Here is a 23,566-nt window from a genome sequence, read left to right on the forward strand (position 1 = left end):
CTCTTCCTCACTTGATGCACATGGAGTTATGCCACTTCTATTATTAAACTTACAAAGGGAGCTAAATCAAACCCAAAACTGGTTGAGCAATATATATTTTTTTGTCAAAATGAAAAAAATCAAGTTACAAAATACTGTAAACTTTAAAAAAAATCAAGACAAGAGAAACTGAAAACGATTAGATCCACCTCATTCAGTTTTAGAAATGGAAAAAACAAAATCTCTGTTTTCATTCATGTATGATTTCATTCATGTATGATTTCATTGAATCATAAAAATATCAAGCCAAGTATGCTGTCTAGGAAACCCTATGGTAATACTGTTTTTTGTTTTTGTTTTGTGAGGGGCTTTTTGTTTGGTTCCTTTTAAGATTTGATTCCATTGGTTTCTCAACTTTCTGTATTAATGTCAAGAAATCTTAGTGCAGTATGATTTTACAAGACTGAACAAATTTTGCATAGCTATAAAAAATTAGGAATCTCTTGATTACCCAAACTAAGAAGAACTAATTAGAAGAACTAATTTTATACTTAAATCACTGTGTTTTTAAATCAAACATAAAACATTCAGCACATTCAGTAAAGAGGGACACATCAGCTGTTTGGTACTGCTAAGAGAAGAATGGAAGTAACAAATTGTTGGTCTTGTTTTAGCACCTTGAAATAATTCAATTACATCAGCTTTTGTCGTTTCCTTCGATTTCACACATAATAGTTACCTTATAAAAATTTTTGAAGGAAAACCTCACCTGCTGTGTAATGCTGTCTTCCTACATCTCCACTGCTGCTGCTGCTACCAAGACTAGTAGTGCTTTGTGCAAGCTCACTTGCAATTAGCCCTGGAACTCCTGTTCGTGATGACAGACTATCTCCTAAAAGATTGTCTTCAAAACCAATAGGAAAGGTAAAGTCTTGTCGAGTGTTTTCTTCCTTTAACACACACACACAAAATAATCAGTATTTTCAGTGTCTCTAGATTCAGTGCCTCTAGGATGTTTCACATCCATCCTTATCAAAGTAAATGATTTAAGTAGCAGATTAAGAGACAATGTTAATATGCAGAACTTATGACACATAAACTCAATCTAGACAATCCAAGAAACAAGCAGTGAGAGTACTTTGCTGAGGACTGAGATGACAGATAAACAAACTGACAGGGACACAACAACAACAACATACTCTATTGAACAAGTGTGCTCAGATGAAAAACCTAATGTTTAGTTTCTAAAATCCTGAACAGAGAGTTTATTACAGCTTAAGTTGTCTTTTATGCTACCAACTTTAATCTTCCAGACTGACTTCTTAGGTTTCTGGAATCCAATAAGCCTTTGCTACTTTTTTGACTTGCTTGTTTTTAATAAGCATGAAGCATCATATAACTTAAGGTGACTGAATTTTGTCCTTACCAGGGCTTTTTTTAATTGCAGTTCTTTAAAGAATATATATATGTCACATACACATATATAATATGTATACATATACACATAATATATGTTTTAAATATATATATATATTCTTTTATATATATCCATATATAAATACATATAAGAAAAATGAGAAAAATAAAAATAGTCAAAGTTCCAAGATTATTGTTCCTAGATCATTTAAACCACTTTCCTCATTTCAAGTGGCACCACAAAGCCACTTCCCAAACAAAGCTAAACCACAAAAGAGATAGTTTTTCTTAGCTAATAAAAGTCAGTACCTAATATCTTATGGTTTAATCTTCTGGACAGAGAAGCCATTCCTTCTCTTTCTCTCACTTTGACTCCCCAAATTTTTCATATTGAAATATACTTGCCTCATCATCTGAGTAATAATTATATGCTGAGGTTACAGCTCCCCACATTTTACTGGCCACATTAGCAGCCTGCTTCATGCCCGTCTTCAGAACATCCATTTTTGGCCCAGAGAGTATATTGTCTAACTTCAGATTTGATAAAGTTGTTACAACAGATCCTAACGAGCCATGTGGAGAACGTCCCAGTCCTGTTAGGGATGAAGACCGCTCCTTTTGAACCCGTGGATGGGTTTGTTGCTTTGGTCGTCCAGTGAATGTTTTGGATCTGGAGACAGAAGGACTTCTCCGATTTTCGTAAGACTCAGGAGGGGGTGGGATGGGATCCAAAGGTAGGCTTGACCTCCTTTCTTGGGAGTGACCAAGGGTACCAGAGGCTTCTGCTTCCCTAATTGGCTTATGTAGTTCCATGCTGGGAAATTTGCTACTCAAGGGATTCTTCATATTCATATAGCTCTCTATTTCATCTGCCAAATTTCGTGCTGCAACTGGTGACACTAGTTTTTCCTCAGGTTCTGGATGCCTTGGGTGCATGCTGTCAGTAGCCAGCAAAGACAAAGGGTCTAGGCCCACTTCAACATCTTCCCTTTCAACAGGTTTAACTACTCCATAAAAGCTATTCCTTTTAGTTGCTGTATCTTTGGATTCTGTTTTCTGATTTTTGGAGTCATCTAACTGCCTGAGGTTCATGACTTTAATGGTGGCTACATTCTCACTGCCTCCATTCTCCAAATGATCCTGGCATTCCCCAGGTTCTACCAACACTGGTGAAGACATATGCTCTGATTCGCCATCACTCTCATTCACATGAATGAGAGTGTCACTGATGCCAGAAATGCGCTGGTCACCAATACTACCAAAGCTGTGGGATTTATTAATATGAGAGGGTGAAGTTTTGGCCCCAGATAAAGCTGCTGTTAGAATCTTGGCATCTTCTCCCATCATTATTGCTACTTCTCTAGAGTTCAAGTCCAAGCTGCCTTTTTTCAGCAGCATTCCTGCCCTGCTTTCACTGCTGAAACTACAGCTTCTCTCTGAAAAGAGCTTCTGCCTCTTCTGTCCTTTTTCAGTTGACTTCTTAGCAGAAATGTCAAAGACATCTTCAGCTGAATTCTGAGCTACAAACAAGGGGCTAGAACCTGTTCCTGAGAGAAAAAAAAAAAATTAGTATGGTCCCATAGCCACCAAGAACTGGTAATCTATTTCCTGAAGTCATGCGATCTCCTCACTGGTAAGAAAATTGTGAACGTCACTAAACTTTCACAATCTCGAGTCATCTATTGAAAAGCTACAGTATTATTAGCAATTTGTTATACTAGCTGCAAGAGCATCTCTTGCTTATCAAAACACATGTACTCCATAAAGTCAAAGCTGCATCACGGAATGCTCCATGAGGTTTCAACCTTCATGCCCTACACCGCTCCCCAGATAAGACTAGATACTATCATCTAGTATGAATTGAGGACCATAAAAGTATGGATGGCTTAAATTGCACTACTTTTTCAGATCTTTTGTCTGTTTTGTTACAGAGATGTATTCAGCACATCTATACATTAAATTCCATGGTTCATTCCAATTGCAGATGGGCACTGTGGCTGCCTGTACAACAAAGAAGCATGATTTTATTTATGGCGTCATCCATGCAGAAAATAATTAAAAGTTGGCTTTTGTAAAACACTAAGTATTTTCCTTCCCTCAGGGCAATTTATACCAATAAAACTGTTAGCCAGGCAGAAACCGCGACTTCTCATTACTTCCAGTGCCCTCTTGCCCTAGGGCAGAGGGGGCAGAATCAACAGTATCCAGGGACAATCAACAATGGAAATGGGTCCCCACTCGAGGTGGCAGAAGATCCCCTCCATGGCCCACCTCACCTCCACCTGTAACCACATTCAATAGGTACGAGGCCCTGGAACTTGTGGATCAGATAAAGGAGGCCTTGAACCATGGCCCGTCTAGGGGGCTCTCTCCTGAGAGGCAGTCTAATCCATGCTGCAAGGCTGCTCCCCCTACGGAGAAAAGGAGCACACGGAAGAAGCGGCGAGTGATCGTTGTGGGTGACTCCACGCTACAGGGCACGGAGGCACCAATATGTAGACTGGACTCCTCATCCAGAGAGGTCTGCTGCTTGCCAGGGGCCAAAATAAAGGATGTTACAGAAAGGCTCCCAAGGATTGTTCAGGAGTCGGACTATTATCCTCTAGTATTGTTTCATGTGGGCGCTAATGATGCCATGGGGAAAATGAGGGATATCAAGCAAGACTTCAGAGCCCTAGGGATGGCCATCAAAGGTACAGGTGCCCAGGTAGTGTTCTCCTCTATTCTGTCAACAAGGGGAATGGATTCAAGGAGGAGAAGGCGGATATGGCAGATTAACAACTGGCTGCGCCGCTGGGCCTGGCAACAGGGTTTTGGCTTCTATGACCATGGGACTCTGTTTGATGAGCACCAGCTAGTGGGGAATGATGGGACTCATCTTAGCAAGAGGGGCACACGACTCTTTGTCAAAAGGCTGGCCAACCTGGTTAGGAGGGTTTTAAACTAGGCAAGAAGGGGGAAAGGGAGTGTCACACAGACATGGCAAGCAGTACCGCACAGCCTAGGTCAGATAGCGTCCAGTGGGAGTATGCTAGTGGGGAAGTGAGGGTAGGAAATGATCACAGAGGGTCCTCTTTCACCCCTCCTGGGAAACCTGTGGCCTCTGCTGCTTCCCTGAAATGCCTGTACACCAATGCGCGAAGCATGGGGAATAAGCAGGACGAACTGGAGAGCTGGGTGCAGTCCCAGCATCATGATCTCCTTGGAATCACAGAGACGTGGTGGGATAGCTCACACGACTGGAGCGCTGCCATGGAAGGCTGTGTGCTCTTTAGGAAGGACAGGCTGGGAAGGCGAGGTGGTGGAGTTGCTCTTTACGTGACAGAGCAACTGGAATGCATGGAGCTCAACCTGGGAGTGGAGGATGAGCGAGTTGAGAGCTTGTGGGTAAGGATTAGAGGGCAGACTAATGTGGGAGACACTGTGGTGGGTGTCTGCTACAGGCCACCTGACCAGGATGAGGAGGTTGATGAGGGCTTCTATAGTCAGCTGGATATGGCCTCACGGTCACAGGCCCTGATTCTCATGGGGGACTTCAACTACCCCGACATCAACTGGAAGGACAACACAGCCAGGCACAAACAGTCCTGGAGGCTCCTGCAGAGCGTCGACAATAACTTTTTGATGCAGGTTGTGGAGGAGCCGACGAGGAGAGGTGGGCTACTGGACCTCGTGCTATCAAATAGGGAGGGTCTAGTAGGAGATGTTAAGGTGGGGGTAGCCTTGGCTGCAGTAACCAGGAGTTGGTGGAGTTCAGGATCCAACGAGGAGGAGGCAGGGCTGTAAGTAGCCTTGCAATCATGGACTTCAGGAGGGCCAACTTTAGCCTCTTCAGAGACCTCCTCGGTAGAATCCCATGGGCTAGAGTTCTAGAAGGAAGGGGGCCAAGAGAGCTTATTAGTTTTCAAGCAGCACTTCCTCCATGCCCAGCAACAGGACATCCCTGTGTAAGAAGTCAGGCAGAGGGGGCAGGAGACCTGTGTGGATGATCAGGGAGCTTGTGGCAATGCTCAAGCAGAAGGCAGCGGTATACAGAATGTGGAAAAAAGGACAGGTCCCCTGGGAGAAATACAGGGACGTAGTCAGGGAATGCAGAGATGTGACAAGGAAAGCTAAGGCACGTCTGGAACGCAATCTGGCAAGGGAGGTTAAAAATAACAAGAAAAAATTCTTTAAATACATTAACAGCAAAAGGAAAATCAGGGAAAACGTGGGTCCGCTGGCAGACGGGATGGGCACCTTGGTTACGAATATCACAGAAAAAGCAGAGTTGCTGAATGCCTTCTTTGCTTCAGTATTTACCAAGGGCAGCCCTTTAGAGCCCCAGGCCCTAGGGACAAGAGAAGAAGCCTAGAGAGAGGAAGACCTGCCCTGGGTAGAGGAAGATTGGGTCAGAGAGCACCTAAGGAACCTCGATACCCACAAATCCATGGGCCGTGATGGGATGCACCCCAGAGTGCTGTGTGAGCTGGCAGAGGTCATAGCTAAGCCGCTCTCCATCATCTTTGAAAGATCCTGGAGAACGGGGGAGGTGCCGGAGGACTGGAAGAAGGCCAATGTCACGCCAGTCTTCAAAAAAGGCAAGGAGGAGGACCCAGGCAACTACAGGCCAGTGAGCCTCACCTCCGTCCCCGAAAAAATGATGGAACGGCTCATACTGGCTGTTGTCTCCAGGCACATGGAGGACAAGAAGGTGCTCAAGAGTAGTCAGCATGGATTCACCAAGGGGAAATCTTGCCTGACTAACCTGATAGCCTTCTATGATGAAATGACCGGCTGGATAGACGAGGGGAGAGCGGTGGATGTCGTCTATCTCGACTTCACCAAGGCTTTTGACACCATCCCTCACAACATCGTCCTGGGCAAGCTCCAGAAGTGTGGGATAGATGAGTGCACAGTGAGGTGGATTAGGAACTGGCTGGATGGCAGGGCCCAGAGGGTAGTGATCAACGGTGCAGAGTCTAGTTGGAGGCCTGTAGCTAGTGGGGTCCCCCAGGGGTCAGTCCTTGGTCCAGTCCTGTTCAATTTATTCATCAATGACCTGGATGAAGGCACAGAGTGCTCCCTCAGCAAGTTTGCTGATGATACCAAACTGGGAGGAGTAGCTGATACCCCAGAGGGCTGCGCTGCCATCCAGAGGGACCTGGACAGACTGGACAACTGGGCGGTGGAAAACCTCATGAAATTCAACAAGGCCAAGTGCAAGGTCCTGCACCTGGGGAGGAATAACCCCAGATACCAGTACAGGCTGGGAACCGACCTCCTGGAGAGCAGCTCTGCGGAGAAAGACCTGGGTGTCATGGTGGATGATAAGTTGACCATGAGGCAGCAGTGTGCTCTTGTGGCCAAGAAGGCCAATGGGATCCTGTGCTGCATTAAGAAGAGCATCTCCAGCAGGTCGAGGGAGGTGATCCTGCCCCTCTACTCAGCCGTGGTGAGGCCGCATCTGGAGTATTGTGCCCAGTTCAGGACTCCACAGTATAAGAAGGATGTGGAGCTGCTGGAGAGAGCCCAGCGCAGGGCCACAGGGATGATCAGGGGCCTGGAACATCTGCCCTATGAGGAGAGGCTGAGGGAGCTGGGCCTGTTCAGCCTGGAGAAGAGAAGGCTGAGGTGGGATCTAATCAGTGTATATAAGTACCTCAGGGGAGGGAGTGCAGAGGATGGTGCTGGCCTCTTTTCAGTGGTGGCCACTGATAGGACTAGAGGAAATGGCCGGAAACTGAAGCACCAAAAGTTCCACAGGAACTTAAGGAAAAATTTCTTAACAGTGAGGGTGACAGAGCACTGGAATAGGCTGCCCAGAGAGGCTGTGGAGTCTCCTTCTCTGGAGATCTTCAAAACCCGCTTGGACGCAGTCCTGTGCCACGTGCTCGAGGTGACCCTGCGTGTGCAGGGGGGTTGGACTAGATGATCTCTAGAGGTCCCTTCCAACCCTAAGCATTCTGTGATTCTATGATTCTATGATTCTTCTACAAGAATAGTAATTCTATGCTTTGCTATCAGCCACATGCTGACTCACCACACAAATACTGAGATACAGCCTTATACAAAAACAAGCACGATGGGGGCAGAGAAAGATCCAATATTGCTTTTACATAGTCACAAATCGTCTTCCTCATAAAGCTCCAAATACATAAATAAATTTTGTATAACATAAAGGCAGCATGCATTGACCTCCAATTAAAGGCAGGGAAAGTAAGCCATGGAGAAATTCAGTTACTTCTCCAGAGTCAGCGATGTCCAGGTGAAAAACAGTACAGACTGATTCTTTTGCTTTTCTAGTATACCACAAAAAAGTGAATATGGAATGGGAAATATTGGCGTCAAATTAGTCAATAGTGACTTCCCACCACAGAATATATAGGCTTATTCTAAGTGATCTGCAAGAGATAAGAAGGAAAAGTAGGGCCAAAAATCTGCACCTCTCATGTTCTTTAAATGACATCAGAAAGGTTCAAAACTGTGTATTACAACAAGTTAAGGACTTGAGCAAGCTTTTGTTTTACCCAGTGACTCACCACCACTGTTTTTCCTTCTGCTGCTATCAAAAATGCCAGATGGAACTTTCACAATACTGTTACCCCATGCAGGTGGGTCTGTTAAACTGAGAGTTTCTGTATTCAGTTGTAGGTTTTCGCCAGGCTCTCCTGTACCACAAACCTCTAGAAGAAAGAGAATGTAAACTTCAGGTTACTTCATTTGCATAATTAACTTAATTTGCCTTGTTCTTCCCTCATGCAATTAGCGCCTAAAGGATTAGTCAGATATTTCCAGGAACATTATGATACACAGTATCATGCACAGACTGCTTAGTTGCTTCAAAGATTAGAGCCTCTGCTAATAATTTCCCTTGATATTTCCAATCCAATTAATTCAGAGAATGAAGAGCACAATTCAAGCAGGGCTATTTGTACAACGACAACATTAGAAACCCTAACTGACATTAAGGGTTTAGTAACTCAGACAATATAACACAAACTCAGTTTGTAGGAACCCAAAATATAAGGACATGATCTGGATAGAAGAAAGAGGACAGGAGATGACTACAGGAGAGCAAATTTTATAGCAATAGATAGTGTTTACTAGGCCAACTGGCAGAGCTAAAAAAAAAAAAAAAAAAAAAGGTCAAGTTTTCAGACATATAAATGAGAGAAATAAAATGCTAAGAATGGCATGTGCTCCGAAATTTGTCCAATCTTTCCAGCTATATTCATTAGTTTACTAAAAATACTCTCTCTACTTATATATATTTTATTGCCTTTCATTAGTGCATAGCAGAAGTCAGCTATATTCTGCAAGGATGTATTTCAACTGTATTTTTTAGCAACACTATGAATTCAGTATGTTAATTACTTGGATAGTGAAGCAGAATTATAAAAACAGCATCTCAGAGGGTGTATGTAAATATGCATATTTTACCTCCTATTATATCTTCATCTTTAAAAGAAGTATCTTTCTCTACTTGTGTTTCAGTTGCATGAAGACCATCTCCATCATCCCTTACAAGTTCATCCTTGGATCCATAGCCCTGGTCTGACTGACCTCCTGTAACAAGGAATACAAACAATTGTCTCAGAGCTGCTTTTCCCATTAAATTTGTTTTCCAATTAGAAAAATAAAATTAATTTGTGTCACACTTGGTTTTTCCATTACAATTCATAATAAGATCACCAAAATGGCTAATATATGCACTAATCTACTTGGTAATTAGTGAAGCAGAGGAAATTTTAAAAAGTCAGTTTGGATATTATTGCCTAATTATTACTTTAAACACAAGATAATGCTCTAGGAGTGCTACGGCTATTAACTAACATTAATTCATCTTATGAAACCCTAAAAATATCTCCTTTCACTCTTCTCTCATTAGATTACTTGTGCCATGATTTCAGTTATACTCAACAGCTTTAATACATTCTTGAAAATTCAATTTATGTTAGCCCAAAATCTGCCACAGAAAACAAATTAACAAGGCCCTCCTTTGTTTTTATTTCAAGTGCTTCCACTTATGTGAAACTATACAAATAGTAAATGGGATATATTCCATAGCACATTAAACAACATTCCATTGTATGCTTCAAATCACCTACTAGGACACATTGACAGCATTTTAAAAAGCAACAGTGTTATCCAATATGACATTGAAAGGTATTAGAAGGCTCCAAAAACTTCAGAGAGAACTTTGGGATACAAAAACATAGATATAATTTAGCTATAGCATGTAAATTACTGAAGTAACTTTAACTCCAAAGTGTAAACAGATTAAAAATCAAATTTGAAAGTTTGACCAGTCAGCAATTAACACATTTAGCTACAAAAAAAACCTTTTATATATAAAGTAAGCTCCAAAATCTTTTGGTCTTTATTTTCTCTCTGTCAACCTTTCAGTGATGTAAGTCTCTATTTGGCACAGAATGAAAATACCCTACCAATAAATGGACAAATTACCTGCAGAAGTAACATTCAAGGGTAGAATTAATGCACACGTGCATCCAAGGCTTCACACCAAACAAGTCTGCACCCCACACCATGATAGCCAAGGACAAATGCAGCACCCAAGAGACAGCAAAGAGCAAAAAGCAGAGCAACAAAGAGCAGAGAGAAGGAAAGTTCAGTAATCTAGACAGGCATATTGAATGAAGCACAGGAATCAGACTCAAAATTCTCTTTAAAGAGAATGTGTAAGAATCATTTGCAGAATAAGTTTTGAAGTACAAATACATAAGAGATTTAGTTGAAACTATGCAAAGGTAGGATGTAATCAGTATTAAAATAGAATGAAGAAACATGAATTTGGTTTGTCATATCAAGTGATTAACTTTTCGTGCACTTTTTAATCCAGTTTATCTGGAAGACTATGTGCCATGTTAAGGGGCGCTTCACTTCAGATAATCAACTGTCCTTAAACTCCCAGTGTCACCCAAAGGTTTAGATCATTTATATTTATTCTCAAACTTGGAAATTAATGGTAAGTCTGAATATGGATTTTAAAAACATGAACCATCATGATAAATATATTAATTTGAGGCATTTTAATTAGGCCTTTCCTGATTACCATTTAGAAACAACGTATGAAAGTGTCACTCTCTAATCACCTAAGCAACTTCTTCTTGTTTCCTTATCAACACGGATTAAAGATTTACTCAAAAAGACTATAATTTCTATGAATATATGACAACATATATAAATTGAAAAGGTTTACTTGTCCAAGACTTTGTAACTTTCCTGAAAATCTAGAACAAGACGCAAGGCTCACGAGGCTACTTTATCAGCAAGACATTTAGCTAGGATAACAGTACTTCTGCAACACTTCACTGTAGACTAAAAAGGAGTGGAAATTATGGTAAAGGAGTACTATTCAGTACAAGTGTATTTTTTTCTCTTTACATATATTTTTATTCTCTACAACCTCAAGAGGGTGAAGGCAGTGGTAGAAAATAACAGTCTAGAAACTTTAGCCTTTTGGGGGGACTGTTAGTAGTGAAACTCAGCAGAATCTAGTACCTGGGCTAGAGTGATTATCAATGGAATCAAGCCTGACTAAGTCTCTGACGAAGAGAGTGTGCTCCCCACTTTTAGCATCATTAGAACTATCCACGCTACCATGGCTCACCATGTCCCCATCACTTCCACCTGCGGTGCTCTGCAGAGCTGAAGACATGAATGACAGTTGGTTAGTAAGAGAAGATTTAAAAATTCAGATTTTCAAATATATCTGACCTCTTCAGACAACAATAAATACCTTTGGTTGCATATATTAAAACACAAAAATGTAATTCTAGCAATTGGGACTCTCAGCAATTGGACTTAGACAATTCATTCTTCACTGTGGGACTGATATTCTTACGTTGTTTAAAGCATCAAGTTAGTAATTATCCATTTTTATACTCTTTAGGAAAGACTTCCCACTTGTGGGAGACACATTGTTAGATGCAATCCCCCATAAAGCGTGCTTGTTCACAGAAACAAACCCATCTCAGCTAACACATTACCTGATATCACAGCGACTTGTGAGCTCTGCGTTGCCTTCTTTAGACAATGCCTAAATTGTGCTGTGCCACGAACTACATTTCGTACCTTTGTCCACAGAAACACACCACTGCGGTTACTGCTAGGCCAAGGAGACTCTAAAACCGCCTACAGAAATAGAGATGTTAAAGTAACAAGGGTATAGTAACCAAGTAAAACACACAGTACAGTATGAATCTTTCCATTTCATACTCCACTAAAAGAATAAAAAGACATTTGCTTTATATGATTTTTGAGAGTTTGTTCTTTTTTATCCTACTGCTCTTGATAGAATGGCTGATAGTGAACTATAGAGGAAGTAAACAAGATGACTCTTTCTTATTCATACAGTACAGTAGCAGCAAAAGACTGCAGTAGTAGTTCTTTTCCTACTATTTTATCTTGTTTACCTTACTATGAAGTTCTGCCAGAATGTTACAGCAATTTGGAAGAAAAAAAAAAAAAAAAAGAAGGCTATTTCAGTTAACTGAATCCCAGCCTTCATTAATCACGAATGAATTCTGCTTCCATAAAGAATATGGAAGAGACAGCTTCCAAAGCTTTAACGTGGAAGCACCAGATAAGTACCAATGCTTAGAAACGGACATTCTACATGTATTTTTCAAAAGCTGCTAAAAGTTGCTTAGCTAAACAGAACATAGATTTAAAAAGTGTAAAACCACTGTAGTGTGCTTTTGGTAGTGTAAGCATGCTTGAAAGCATTGATTGCCCAAAAGAACAAGAAAAATGATGTGTGGAGTAAGAAATAATCTTTAAGACGGTGCTATGGGACAAGAGGGCAATAAGCGCAGCAAGACAGATTTCGCCCAGGATCCTCATCAAGATTTCTCTTACTTTATTATAATAACCATAAGTGATGGCATTTGGTTCTATTCCTGCATTTTTCATTTCAAAGAGGACTCTCACAGCTTGAACAGGCTGACCCCACAGTCCACAGAGTTGCATTACAACTCTATAGCAAACCTGAAAAGATATAAAAGAATCCATACATAGATTAACAACAAGAATTTTGAAGCAATTTAAGCTCTGCCATAATTAACAACTGCTATACATATAAAGGGAAGAGTCAGGTGAATGCAGTCACTCAGTAATACACAATATGCAACAATAGGCAACAGCCAGAAGAGGGAGCAAAAATTAAACAGGAAATTATATTTGAGTTGAACTAGCATCAGTAGTTACATTGCCCAGAATGCTGACATTTTTTCCTCTTTGGCTCTTGTGTTTGCCAAATAGGAGACAAAAAAAAACCCACACAAAAGCAATCTGTTTTTGTGTGCCTGGGGACACTAATGGAAGAATAGAACGGTGTGGACGGACCTTCCCCTTCCTCTCCGCCCCTCCCCCCAACAAAAATCACATTATCTCTTCATTCAGTAAGGCTGAAAAGCATTGTTTCAAAGTACGTTTTTAAAACTGGGATACTCAGAGTTTTCCTTCTGGCAGAAGAGTGGAAGAAAGCTAGCAGCGCAAAGTTGGAGTAGCTAACCCAGCTGACTGCACGCTGTTGATGAAAGAGGAACTGCATTTTCATATGCCCTGGTTAAGCAGACCTTTTTTAAGACCATTTCACAATGACTTTGAAACAGGTCAGACCAAAAAATCTATACAGGTCTTTAACTCCCTGCTGGTGATAAAACACACCATATTTATGCTTTAGCTACTACTCCATACTTGTGGTAATTATTTTTTTTTAAATTAATACTAACCTCATCTAGTGGTTCCACATCAGTTTTCCTCATTTTAATGAGGACATCATATGCCTGCTGCAGCGCTCTGACCTTGGGATGGGCAACTCTGATGTAGGCTGGCAGACAGATAAACCATAAGCTGTAACTATGACTGAAGAGACATTTAGCCCATTGTGGGGGGCTTAGGTAATACTTCTTGGCTAATTTATGGGCTGTTTTTATCTCCTGCAGAGATGAAACAAAACAAAAAATAACATGACAGAGATGGAATATCCTGAATTTAAAGACCATTACTAATTCAGATACTGGCTTCTTAAAGGTGAACATTTAATCATTATAGACAAGTATTAAACTGAAGCTCCGTTATTAGCACTGCTTTATTAAGACTCTCTACAAGTCAAAACAAGATTAAACAGAATTAATCCTCCTTTTTTCCATACAAGTTTTCATTATAACTTCTCTTCTTAGTATTACAGACAAAACCTTAAAAACCAGTTAGCAATAAATCCTAATATCAGAACTGAAATTATTGCTGTTTCTTTTCTTTGCAAGTATTGTTTCCCAGTAGTTTCTAAAGTTTCCCAGTTTCCAGTTTCTAAAAGCCTACTCTCCAACCATGTTAATTTGTAATATAAATGGGTAGGTGCATTAATTATGCAATTTTGTACAATTTAGCGATTTTGCTAAACAACTATATATCTTTCACTGTCACAGTGATTACAGTAAGACTAATCTGACCTGTTTGGTCCTCTTTGCCATGAGCGCTGGACTATTAGAAATGCAGCCTCCAATCGGGTGTCTGCTGAAAGAGAGCTTGAGCTCCTGTGGCCTGTCAAAGAGCTGGAGATCTAGTCGTGGAAAGTTCGTATAGCTGTATATACATATATATATACACACACAAACACACACACGCACATTAAAAAAAAAAAAAAGAGAGAGAGAGAGTTGTTTCTGTGTTTGCTCATAGCAGAAGACTCTTGCAAAAAAAGCTTGTTTATGAAGAACGTACACAGGAGAAGAAGCAAGCATGAGATAAAAAAAGAATAACAATATCAAGCCTTACTCACAAAGATATCACAAGAAGACAATGTCAGACATAATATCTCAGTAGACAATGGAAACAATAACTGTATGGTTATCCATACCCCGTAGGTCCTCTCTACTCAGCACTGGTGAGGCCACACCTGCAGAGCTGGGTCCAGTTCTGGACTCCTCAGTACAAGACACACATGGAACTACTGGAGCAAGTCCAGTGAAGGGCTGCTAAGAGGGACTGGAGCATATATGTGAGTAGAAGCTGAGAGAACTGGGATTATTTAGCCTGGAGAAGAGAAGGTTCAGGGAGATCTTACTAATGAGTATAACCTGAAGGAAGGGTAAAAAGACAACTGAACTAGACTTTTTTCCAGTGGCACCTAATAACAGGACAAGAAGCAATGGGCACAAAGTGGAATGCAGGAAGCTACAGCTAAGTATAATGTGTGTGAGGGAATTTCCCCACCCCCCACTCCCAAGAAAATAAAAATGAAGGTGACCAAGCTATGGAACAGATGGCCCAGAGAGGTTCTGGAGTCCCCATCTGGACACTATCCTGGACAAATTGCTCTAGGTAACCATGTTTGAGCTTGGACCATATGATCTTCAGAGATACCTTCCAATCACAACCATTCTGCAATACTGCGAATGTCACAGGAGTAGAGATAATTAAGATAACAGAAACCTCATTACCTCTAAGACAGACAGGTGGAAAAGACAGAGTTTTGAGCATGTATTTCCTGCACAAAGCTGAAAAACACTCTATGAAAGAAATGTGAAGAGTGGAGTGGGCTTTTAGCTTTTTGTGTTCATTGGTTGCCGATCAATAATACTGGGCAGATCCATTGCCCACCTGTCTTGTCCCTGCTGTGACCCAAAGACAGTGCACTGAAGTTACTACAAAACATACATAAATGGTAGGAAAGTATTGCTACAAAGTTAGTAAGGAGTTACTGAAGGGTTAACAGCAAAAACCCACTTGGCCTCAAAAACTCACAAACACTGACTTTTAGCTCAGCAGCTCACCAGATTCCAAGCAGATCACATCTGTTTAAACATTCCTCGAGACATTTCATTAAGTGTTGCATCAGGACTGACCATCTGTTCCCATTAGCATTCAAGTTCTCTACTTTCACCACAGTGAAACAACAATAAACAACCACAGTCTGATTGTTTGCCTTGTACCTGTATTTTGGTGCTCGGTCCTGTCCATCATCAGGGGGAGGTTCTGGTGGCATAATGAACACCGTGTGTTCACTTTTTTGTGACTCATCAAGTTCAATCAACCGCGCATCCTCCACAGAGTCTACATCAATCTGAAAGCAGAGTTTTTACAATTGGCTTTAGGAAAATAAGTCCATTTTAATTATATTCCCTCTAAGTACTTAAACACCGGGTTCACACTTCCCCTTTATTTCATGATCAAGTATCTCTAAACATTATGAGACGAAAAGTACCTTCTCTCCTTTTTCTGTTCCTTTATCTGGAAAGAGCTAGGAAAAGAGACAGAGGGAGAGAGAGAGAGGAAGAGTTAGGGCTTATTCTAAATTGAAAAATAAAAACTACATAATTTGAACTATAGTACGGTGTTTACTGAGAAATCAAAACAACACTAAATTATTGTATTACTATGAAAGCAATTAATCTCTTTTGCTTTCAGCAAAGGAAGTTTGATAGCTGCCTTTTACATATATTCTATGTCTGTTGATAGTATTAACTAAATATGAGATTCTAAATCTGTAATAGGAAATCATCTTTAATTGGAAGAAACCAAGATTTTCACATACTTTCAATATGACAACCCAACTATGCAATACAATAATAATTAAAGTTGTCAACATATGAAAAATCTGAGAACTATAGCCAAAATAATAACACGAAGTGATCAAAAGTATATCATTTAATACTGTTTATATTTTTTTCACCTTTTCTATGCAGTCATCAAAAAATGCCAAGCCAGTATCTTTGTCACTCACAAAACTGCACTCTTCAATAAATCTGCTAAATAGCTGTGTTTTGGTGAGATGCGTGTAAAATTTTGTATAGGCACGGTCTCGACTTTTTAAAAATCCTGGTTAGAAAAGAAAAGGGAATATACAATAAAATACCAGTTACAAGTTCCCTAGGAAGCTAACATTTGAAGTGTCAACAAGTGTCAACTTTAACAGCGCAAAAAAAAAAAATCATAAATAATATGCATTAGCCTAAAAGATGCTGGACTTGAAGATACTTAAGACTTCCCAGACATTTGATGCTCTATTCAACATTCTCTTTCAAAACTTTTTTTTAAAAAGTCATCAGTGGCACTTGATGTTTAGCTATTCAACTCATGACCAGATTTGAAAAGTCACAAGAGAAGGCAAACGAGATAATCTTTGCTGACTATTGTTTCTGTCATATTTGAGAGCTCTGAACAGTTCTCTATTTTCCCACTGATATTAAGAGTATTACTTTGTTTTTTATGATTGGGTCTGTGAAATGTTCGCTCTAAACAATTTGAGAAATATTCTATAACCTCCAAGAGCTGCCAAGCTAGACAGTATCATACTACTGAAAGATGATTCTTCTAATTCCAGAGGAATTCCAGAGGAATTAGAAATCTGGATTTCTATTTCTGTACTTTCAAGTTCTAATCAACTTCTGATAACTTTAGTTTATCTAATTGCAACTTTAATTACTGGAAAAAGTTGCACAATCAAATGGAAATGTGAACTTTCACACATTCAACCCTGAAGCTTTAGTATTTCCAATGCTATCTGCAACCGATCTACCTGACGCTTACCTTGATGATCAAACAGTGATTCAGCAGCTGTTGCCTTATTTGATGGGGCCTGGGTGATTGGCTTGAGGAATGTTCTGTAACCCTTTAAAATGGATGCCATAAAACGGAGAAAAGCTTCCTGAATCTCCATCTCAAGTTCAGTCATCTTCTTCTGCCAGGAGAAATCTGCTTCAATGGGAGTCATCTCTACTGCAGAGCCTTCTTGAGTTTTTCTGCGCACTAGTGAAGAGTAACACACACAATCCTATATTTAAATTCGAATAGGTAACCTCTGCAAGACAATGAAGAGGGATTCTTTTTTTTCTTTTTTTCCTTTTTTTATACTTGCCAGTATTCAGAAGTGACAAACACTGGAAACAAGAGCTCTGCTTTTTCTGTGATTACATTCTAAGTTGTCTAGCCTGTATGAAAGGCAGCTGCCTCAAAGGTTAATTATTTGTTTTCCTAGTCTGCCTGGGTCTATGGGATAGGAGATAATGAAGATGATCTCAGTTGGGCTAATATTAATCACAGATCCAACCAGATGAGATCTTTCAATAATACATCCACACAAACACCGTTCTGCTTATAGAACATCACATCTTCGGAGACCTTCCAGATCTGCCTGGATGCCACCCTGTGCCACGCGCTCTGGGTGTCTCTGCTGGAGCAGGGAGGTTGAACTAGATGATCTCTAGAGGCCCCTTCCAACCTCAACCATTCTGTGATTAGATGAAATTGCTCACTTAGAAAAAAAAATCCTAAAAATATTTTCCAAATAGTATTTTTCAACATTTCTGTGTACTAAAAGACTGAAACAAGTAGACGAGATTCACAGTTCACTCTTGCAAGCTGAAATGCATACAGTATTTAAAAAACAGTAACAGGTATTGCTAAAAGCTTACTTCAGAGCACATTGTATTTCTGATTTTTTTTAACAATTTTACAGCTTGCCTTATTTATACAGGAGCCAGAGGTTTGTCCTACTATTACTCTAAAATCTCTCATGCATATACAAACACTGCAAATTGTTCCCAAACTGAGGTACCTGATAGAAAGCTAAAATAAGATCATTTATCTCAAATTTATTTAGCTAGAGTTTCAAGAAACCTGTCTTCTAAGGTACAGTCATATTTTTCTTTGATCCATACAACAACAAAATTTGCATGATCTCTCTTAATTTTTTTCCTCGGGAGGATTCACTTACAGCACATTCTGCCGAAACAGAAAAATTATTTAATAGACAGCATTGATTCTGCTCAAGTTACATTCTGGAACTCAGTCTACAGCATTTACATGTTAGGTAGAACCAAATTAACAGTTGAGGTATTACAGAAAACTAAAAAATAGATATTAAAAAAAAAAAACAACAACAACAACAAACCATGTAGTGATAGGACAAGAAATGACAACTGCAAACTGAAGCACAGCAACCTCCACCTGAGCATGAGGAGAACTTCTTTACTGTGAGGGTGACAGAGCCCTGGAACAGGCTGCCCACAGAGGTTGTGGAGTCTCCTTCTCTGGAGATCTCCAAAACCCACCTGGATGCCACCCTGTGCCATGTGCTCTGGGTGTCCCTGTTGGAGGAGGGGGGTTGGACTAAAATATCTCTAGAGGTCCCTTCCAGTCTCAACCATTCTGTGATTCTGTGAGGATCCAACTTCCGTATTTTCCTGTTTCCATAATTTACAAGCACTATGTATCTGTTATACCCATATGATCTTTCACTGTCTTCTTTCCAAAACGATGCACCCCAGCATGCTCTGCTCACTGAAAGAAGACCTGTAAAACTGTTAAGTGCAGTTACAACTTTGCTTGTACCTGTCCAAGTCACTATTTTAGAGTTTCTCCCAAGAATTTGTCATAACTTAGCTGCTTCCTAACTTTTCTACCAAGTAAATAAATAAATAAATAAATAAATTGAGCTATTCAACAGTATCCTCATCAAAATTATGCTTCTTCTTTCTGTTTTTTTTTTTCACAGGAGCTATGTTTTAGATCCAAATATGTTTCAGCTCAGGCTTTGCTTAAATTTGATATAAATTTGGGCCATGGCTAAGAAAGCTAAATATAGTTCAAATCTGAAGAAATTAGAGCAAAGAAAACAAAAGTCAGGTGCATGTATGTGGGGGAAACAAAGCATACGACATAAGATAGAAGACCAAACATTTCTACATTCATTTTTATTTAGGAGTTGTAGGTGTCTTATTAGAAAATTTAGTGTTTTCAATTTGCTTGAAATTTCAATTTCACATTTCAATTTGCTTGAAATATTTTCTTTCCCTGCTCTAGCCAGTTTCTGTTCTTACTCTCCTACCCCCTCTTTTTCTTTCTTTTTTTTTTTTTTTTTTAAATATTTCACCTGCTGCCAGTTGTGGGTGCAGTTTCTTTAAGGTGCTGAGCAGACTTTTACATGGCTTCTTAGGAAACTGTTTCCAGTTTGTGCTCTTCTTATCATCTGATCTAAAATACAGGGGAGGAAAAAAAGGATATATAATATCCATACATATCTAAAAAGTAACTTCCATTAGCCTTAATTACTTTATTTACAGAACTTAACTACAAAAAAGGAAGTTTTATTAGAAATAAATCTTGTGACTCTGTCCTTTCTGTAAAAAACAAAAGGCAGAACAACAAAATATAACTCAACTGAAGAACTGAATACCCTGAGATACAGAGAAGTCTTGACTGGATTTTGAATGGAACCTTCTCCAATACGCAAGGAAGATTTGTAGCTAGGCTTGATTTTGAATTTTTGTTTGGAACCTCATTTGGCTGATTTACCTCTTAAAAATCTCTATTAATCTAGTAAATATTACTGAAGCACATTAGTCCATATGTCATTAACAAACAAAGTCTAATATACTGTAAACCTTACATACTGCTACTGATGCAAAATAAAGGCAGTTTGGAACACAAAAAAAAATATGGACTTAAGTTATTGTAAAATGCCGGGAAACCAGTCTGGTAACTTTATGATCACATGGTACACTACAGCCTGCCATAGAGTAACTCCGTTTCCATTTCCAGAATAGACTGCCAGGTACTAGGAAGATTAAGAACTCCATTCACAGTTTGAGAATCATGTAGCTGATTAAGCAGTGAGGTGAATTTGTTTAAACAGAGGCTTACCATCAACAGATTGTAGACCTTGTTTAACAGATTGATATAAAGTGAGAGCGTTGTGAGTATATCCTGACACCTTTAAGCCTTATTTTCCTGAAAGACTGGGTAGAATTTCTGTAGTGCATAATACAGTGGACTATCTATGAGATATAAATTTTCACTATCTACGATGATACTGTTACTGCTTGTCTTGCACTTTGCAGGCAAATGCTCATTCAGTTATTTGCTAAATTACATGGAAGTGTAAGATGAGAGTTGCGTTCTCCTCAGTAAAAGAAAAAAAAGTGCACTTGAGGATTTCTTTCCTTTTCCCTCTCCCCATAATGGCATGCCTAAAAACAACATAAGCATACCCTGCACTGTTCCAAAAAACAAAAAACAAATACAAAAAAACTCACTTTCCATAAAAGTAAACTTTTAAATCTGTGCACTAAAAAGGTTAGTTTCCTTAAGCAGCTTTCAATGTTGCTTTCAAAGAGGCTATTGAAAACATCCAACAATAGACACTAAAGAAGAAGCTGAATGAATAAAAAGCATTCAGCATTTCTGGCAACAAGTTAAGCTTCATTCTATCAGAAAGATACTAGCAAAACTGCTATCAAAAGACCAACCTATGTATTAGAAAATGCTATGTTATCCTTCAATTATGCAGTCAGAAAACAATAATGACAATCAAAACAGTGAGCAACAGTGCTGGTAAGTGCTTTTACACCTGAAAATAATGCAACATCCCCACTAAAATAAAGATGGGCAAAACCAGATATTCATAAAATGAAGTATTACTGCACGGAATATTTTCACCCACTACTGGTAATGGAATGCTACATTATTGTCAACACAAGTGCTTTATGGAATTTTGATCTTATATAAGACAAAAATGTTAAAAAATAGAATATCCCCATTTTGCAATTAAAAAAAATGCATAGAATGCAATTACCATCAACTCATATATCAAGAGTACATATATTCAACTGTTCTGTATGTCAGCTAAAAAACAGAAGTGAGTGTCCACATAGGGCACACAGGGAAAGGATGGAAGTGGACAGGTGGGACACTTAAAAGATAGCAAAGGAAAAGACATTTTTGGTGTATTTTAGCCTCACAAAAGGCCATCCTATGATAGATTTTCAGTTCTGTGACTAATAGGCAATCCAAGTCAGGTTTATACTTGATCTTTCAATGACTCTTTCCAACATAATCTTGGCATTCATATCTGTATATTAAATATACTGCTTTTACACCTACATCATTTTTCTGAAACAACTTTAATTGACTTATGACACAAACATTCAGGTATTTTTCATAAAAAGAATACCTTCATATCTTTTTGAATTGAATGAATGAATTACCCTCTCCAAGTTTTTTCAATACATTCTTCTTTTCATAACATTGTGAAAATTATTCTTTTGAGGTATAATACTTTGACATAAATTGACGAAAATGTTTTTTTTTTTTTAAATGAAGACATAGGGAAAGAGAACGTAAGACAAAAAATAATAATAAAAGAGCTTTGTGTACTATTTCTTCTAATGCTCCTAGTAAAAAAGAGGTGTTTCAGTAACTCAAAGAAAGCTGCAAAAGGACATTACAGGAAGGGATCTCTTGACACAATGAAAAGCAGGAAAGCATTAAAGTGACCCAGAAGTGAAATGACCAATTCTAACTCAAGTGAGTAAAACTGAAAAGTTAAGCCATAGTTTTAAAAGCGACACAATATGATGCTTATTTTCACAGAGAAAAGGCATGTACTCTATTAGTGACATCCATCCTTCTCTTAAAACATCATACTTCTAAAATATTTCTACTTATGATCTAAGTAATCCAAAAATGAAGCTTAGTTTTTTCAAGTTACTAATAAACTGTTTTCAAGCCCATTTGCACTGTCATTTAAATTGTTACAGAAAATAAAAACCCTCTGAAATCAGCTTTCTGAAAAGCCACAAAGAAACTGTACACGCAAAACCTTCTCTTTTAGAAAACCATTAAAAACTAACAGCTAGGGAAAATGTTTTAAACTGAATACAGTTAACACACAAAGGTTCACTTGATTTACCTAACAAAGAACTGGCTCTTGTATGTGGAAAAAAAAAATCTCTTTATAACATTCATAAATGAAACACTGATTCAGGGTGCCCTGAGTGTAGGCCAGCATCAAAAGCTGTCCTAACGAGTTCTAAAGCTTTAGCATTCACATGAATGTTCATTGACTACAGTCAGGTAAATCAAATTCTAAAGAGGTGGAGCAAGGTGAAAATGTGAGAAGTCATGTGGTATAAAACATGCACTTTTCTATCTCTTTCTAGCTTATAATCCTGTTTCTGTAGAGTATTACTCAAAACAAAAAAAGTTGTCATTGTCACATTTAGAGAGACATCTGTGCTTGGATGCAGTCCTGTGCCACGTGCTCTAGGTGACCCTGCGTGTGCAGGGGGGTTGGACTGGATGATCTCTAGAGGTCCCCTCCAACCTTGAGCATTCTATGATTCTATGATCTGCAACACATTTCTACAAGCAGCCCTCACTGCTAACTCTTGGCTTAGTATTCATTTCTAGCTTATATCCTGTTATCAATTTCCTATGAAGCATTAAGAAAGAGAAAAAGAGGATAGACAAGAAAACTATCAGAGAAATCTTTAATAAAATTATATCTGAAAAACTGAGCAATCTCTCCATCCAGAGACAAGTGTAAACAAAAAGTAAACAAACAAACCAAAAAAACACACAAAACTTACATGTACACCATATTTGTGTCTAAGTCAATGCACACAACATCCTGTGGTGGATCATACAGATCAAAATACCGTGAATCTACTCCAACAATAAATGGAAGAGGAGCACTGAGCACAGCGGCCAAAGACAAAGGACAGAGTGGGATGTACGGACATTGCCATTGAAATGGAAATATCATCTGAAAGAAAAATTAAATGATATTAGCATATTAAAACAGGACAAAAGACACCGTACAGTAAAAATACAAGTGAAGCTGGTACATGCAGAAAGTTGAAATGAGCTAGATCGTCAGATGAAATAGTCTTTGAGTCTGATAATTTATTTTGAAAGAACATTTCTCAATTATCTATTCAAAAATGTTGATCATTTTAGTAGTTATAAAAATTGTAACAAATAACAGAGTACTCCAACTAAATGCTAGTGCTGGAAAAAGTGATTTAGTGTGTCAATTTTTACTTAAGAAGACTAAAATTAGTTAATTATTACCGAGTCAGCAGTGATATCCTCCACTGCTGCACAGAACACTTTGTACTTACAGCTACTACAGCTTCAGCAACTCCTGTCAACACAGCTGGTCTAAGAGAATGGAGGAGGATCTTGCCTTCTAGCAATACAAAAAGTAATAGAGTAGCACAGTTTTCTGGTCCAAGTTTCATGAGCAGAGTGCTAAAGTTTGCTCCACTAAAGGGGTGAGAGGAAGGAAAAGAACATTACAGGATGTAAATATTAAAAACCATAAGGTTGCGCTAAGAAAAGAAAAAATAAAATAAAAAGGGAGACAGCAGAAGCTCTATTG

At 39.0% G+C, this 23,566-nt stretch overlaps 1 protein-coding gene across 1 annotated transcript in view; it reads right to left on the reverse strand.

Annotated features, from left to right (window-relative positions):
• DENND4C (DENN domain containing 4C) overlaps nucleotides 1-23,566 on the reverse strand; it is a 63,852-nt gene that overhangs the window by 10,913 nt on the left and 29,373 nt on the right. The window contains exons 9-24 of the mRNA XM_088538349.1: nucleotides 23,307-23,451; nucleotides 22,773-22,948; nucleotides 19,277-19,377; nucleotides 16,933-17,151; nucleotides 16,076-16,221; nucleotides 15,608-15,643; nucleotides 15,336-15,466; nucleotides 13,854-13,986; nucleotides 13,134-13,340; nucleotides 12,259-12,387; nucleotides 11,388-11,532; nucleotides 10,900-11,046; nucleotides 8,818-8,943; nucleotides 7,917-8,060; nucleotides 1,797-2,942; nucleotides 749-925 (exon numbers count right to left, since the gene is read on the reverse strand). Coding sequence (XP_088394475.1) covers nucleotides 749-925; nucleotides 1,797-2,942; nucleotides 7,917-8,060; nucleotides 8,818-8,943; nucleotides 10,900-11,046; nucleotides 11,388-11,532; nucleotides 12,259-12,387; nucleotides 13,134-13,340; nucleotides 13,854-13,986; nucleotides 15,336-15,466; nucleotides 15,608-15,643; nucleotides 16,076-16,221; nucleotides 16,933-17,151; nucleotides 19,277-19,377; nucleotides 22,773-22,948; nucleotides 23,307-23,451 — 3,308 coding nt within the window. The remainder of the gene's footprint in view (nucleotides 1-748; nucleotides 926-1,796; nucleotides 2,943-7,916; nucleotides 8,061-8,817; nucleotides 8,944-10,899; nucleotides 11,047-11,387; nucleotides 11,533-12,258; nucleotides 12,388-13,133; nucleotides 13,341-13,853; nucleotides 13,987-15,335; nucleotides 15,467-15,607; nucleotides 15,644-16,075; nucleotides 16,222-16,932; nucleotides 17,152-19,276; nucleotides 19,378-22,772; nucleotides 22,949-23,306; nucleotides 23,452-23,566) is intronic.

Source organism: Tinamus guttatus, unplaced genomic scaffold, assembly GCF_059628265.1.
Source record: "Tinamus guttatus ecotype Peru unplaced genomic scaffold, ASM5962826v1 Tinamus_guttatus_pri_ptg001022l, whole genome shotgun sequence".
Taxonomy (NCBI): domain Eukaryota; kingdom Metazoa; phylum Chordata; class Aves; order Tinamiformes; family Tinamidae; genus Tinamus; species Tinamus guttatus.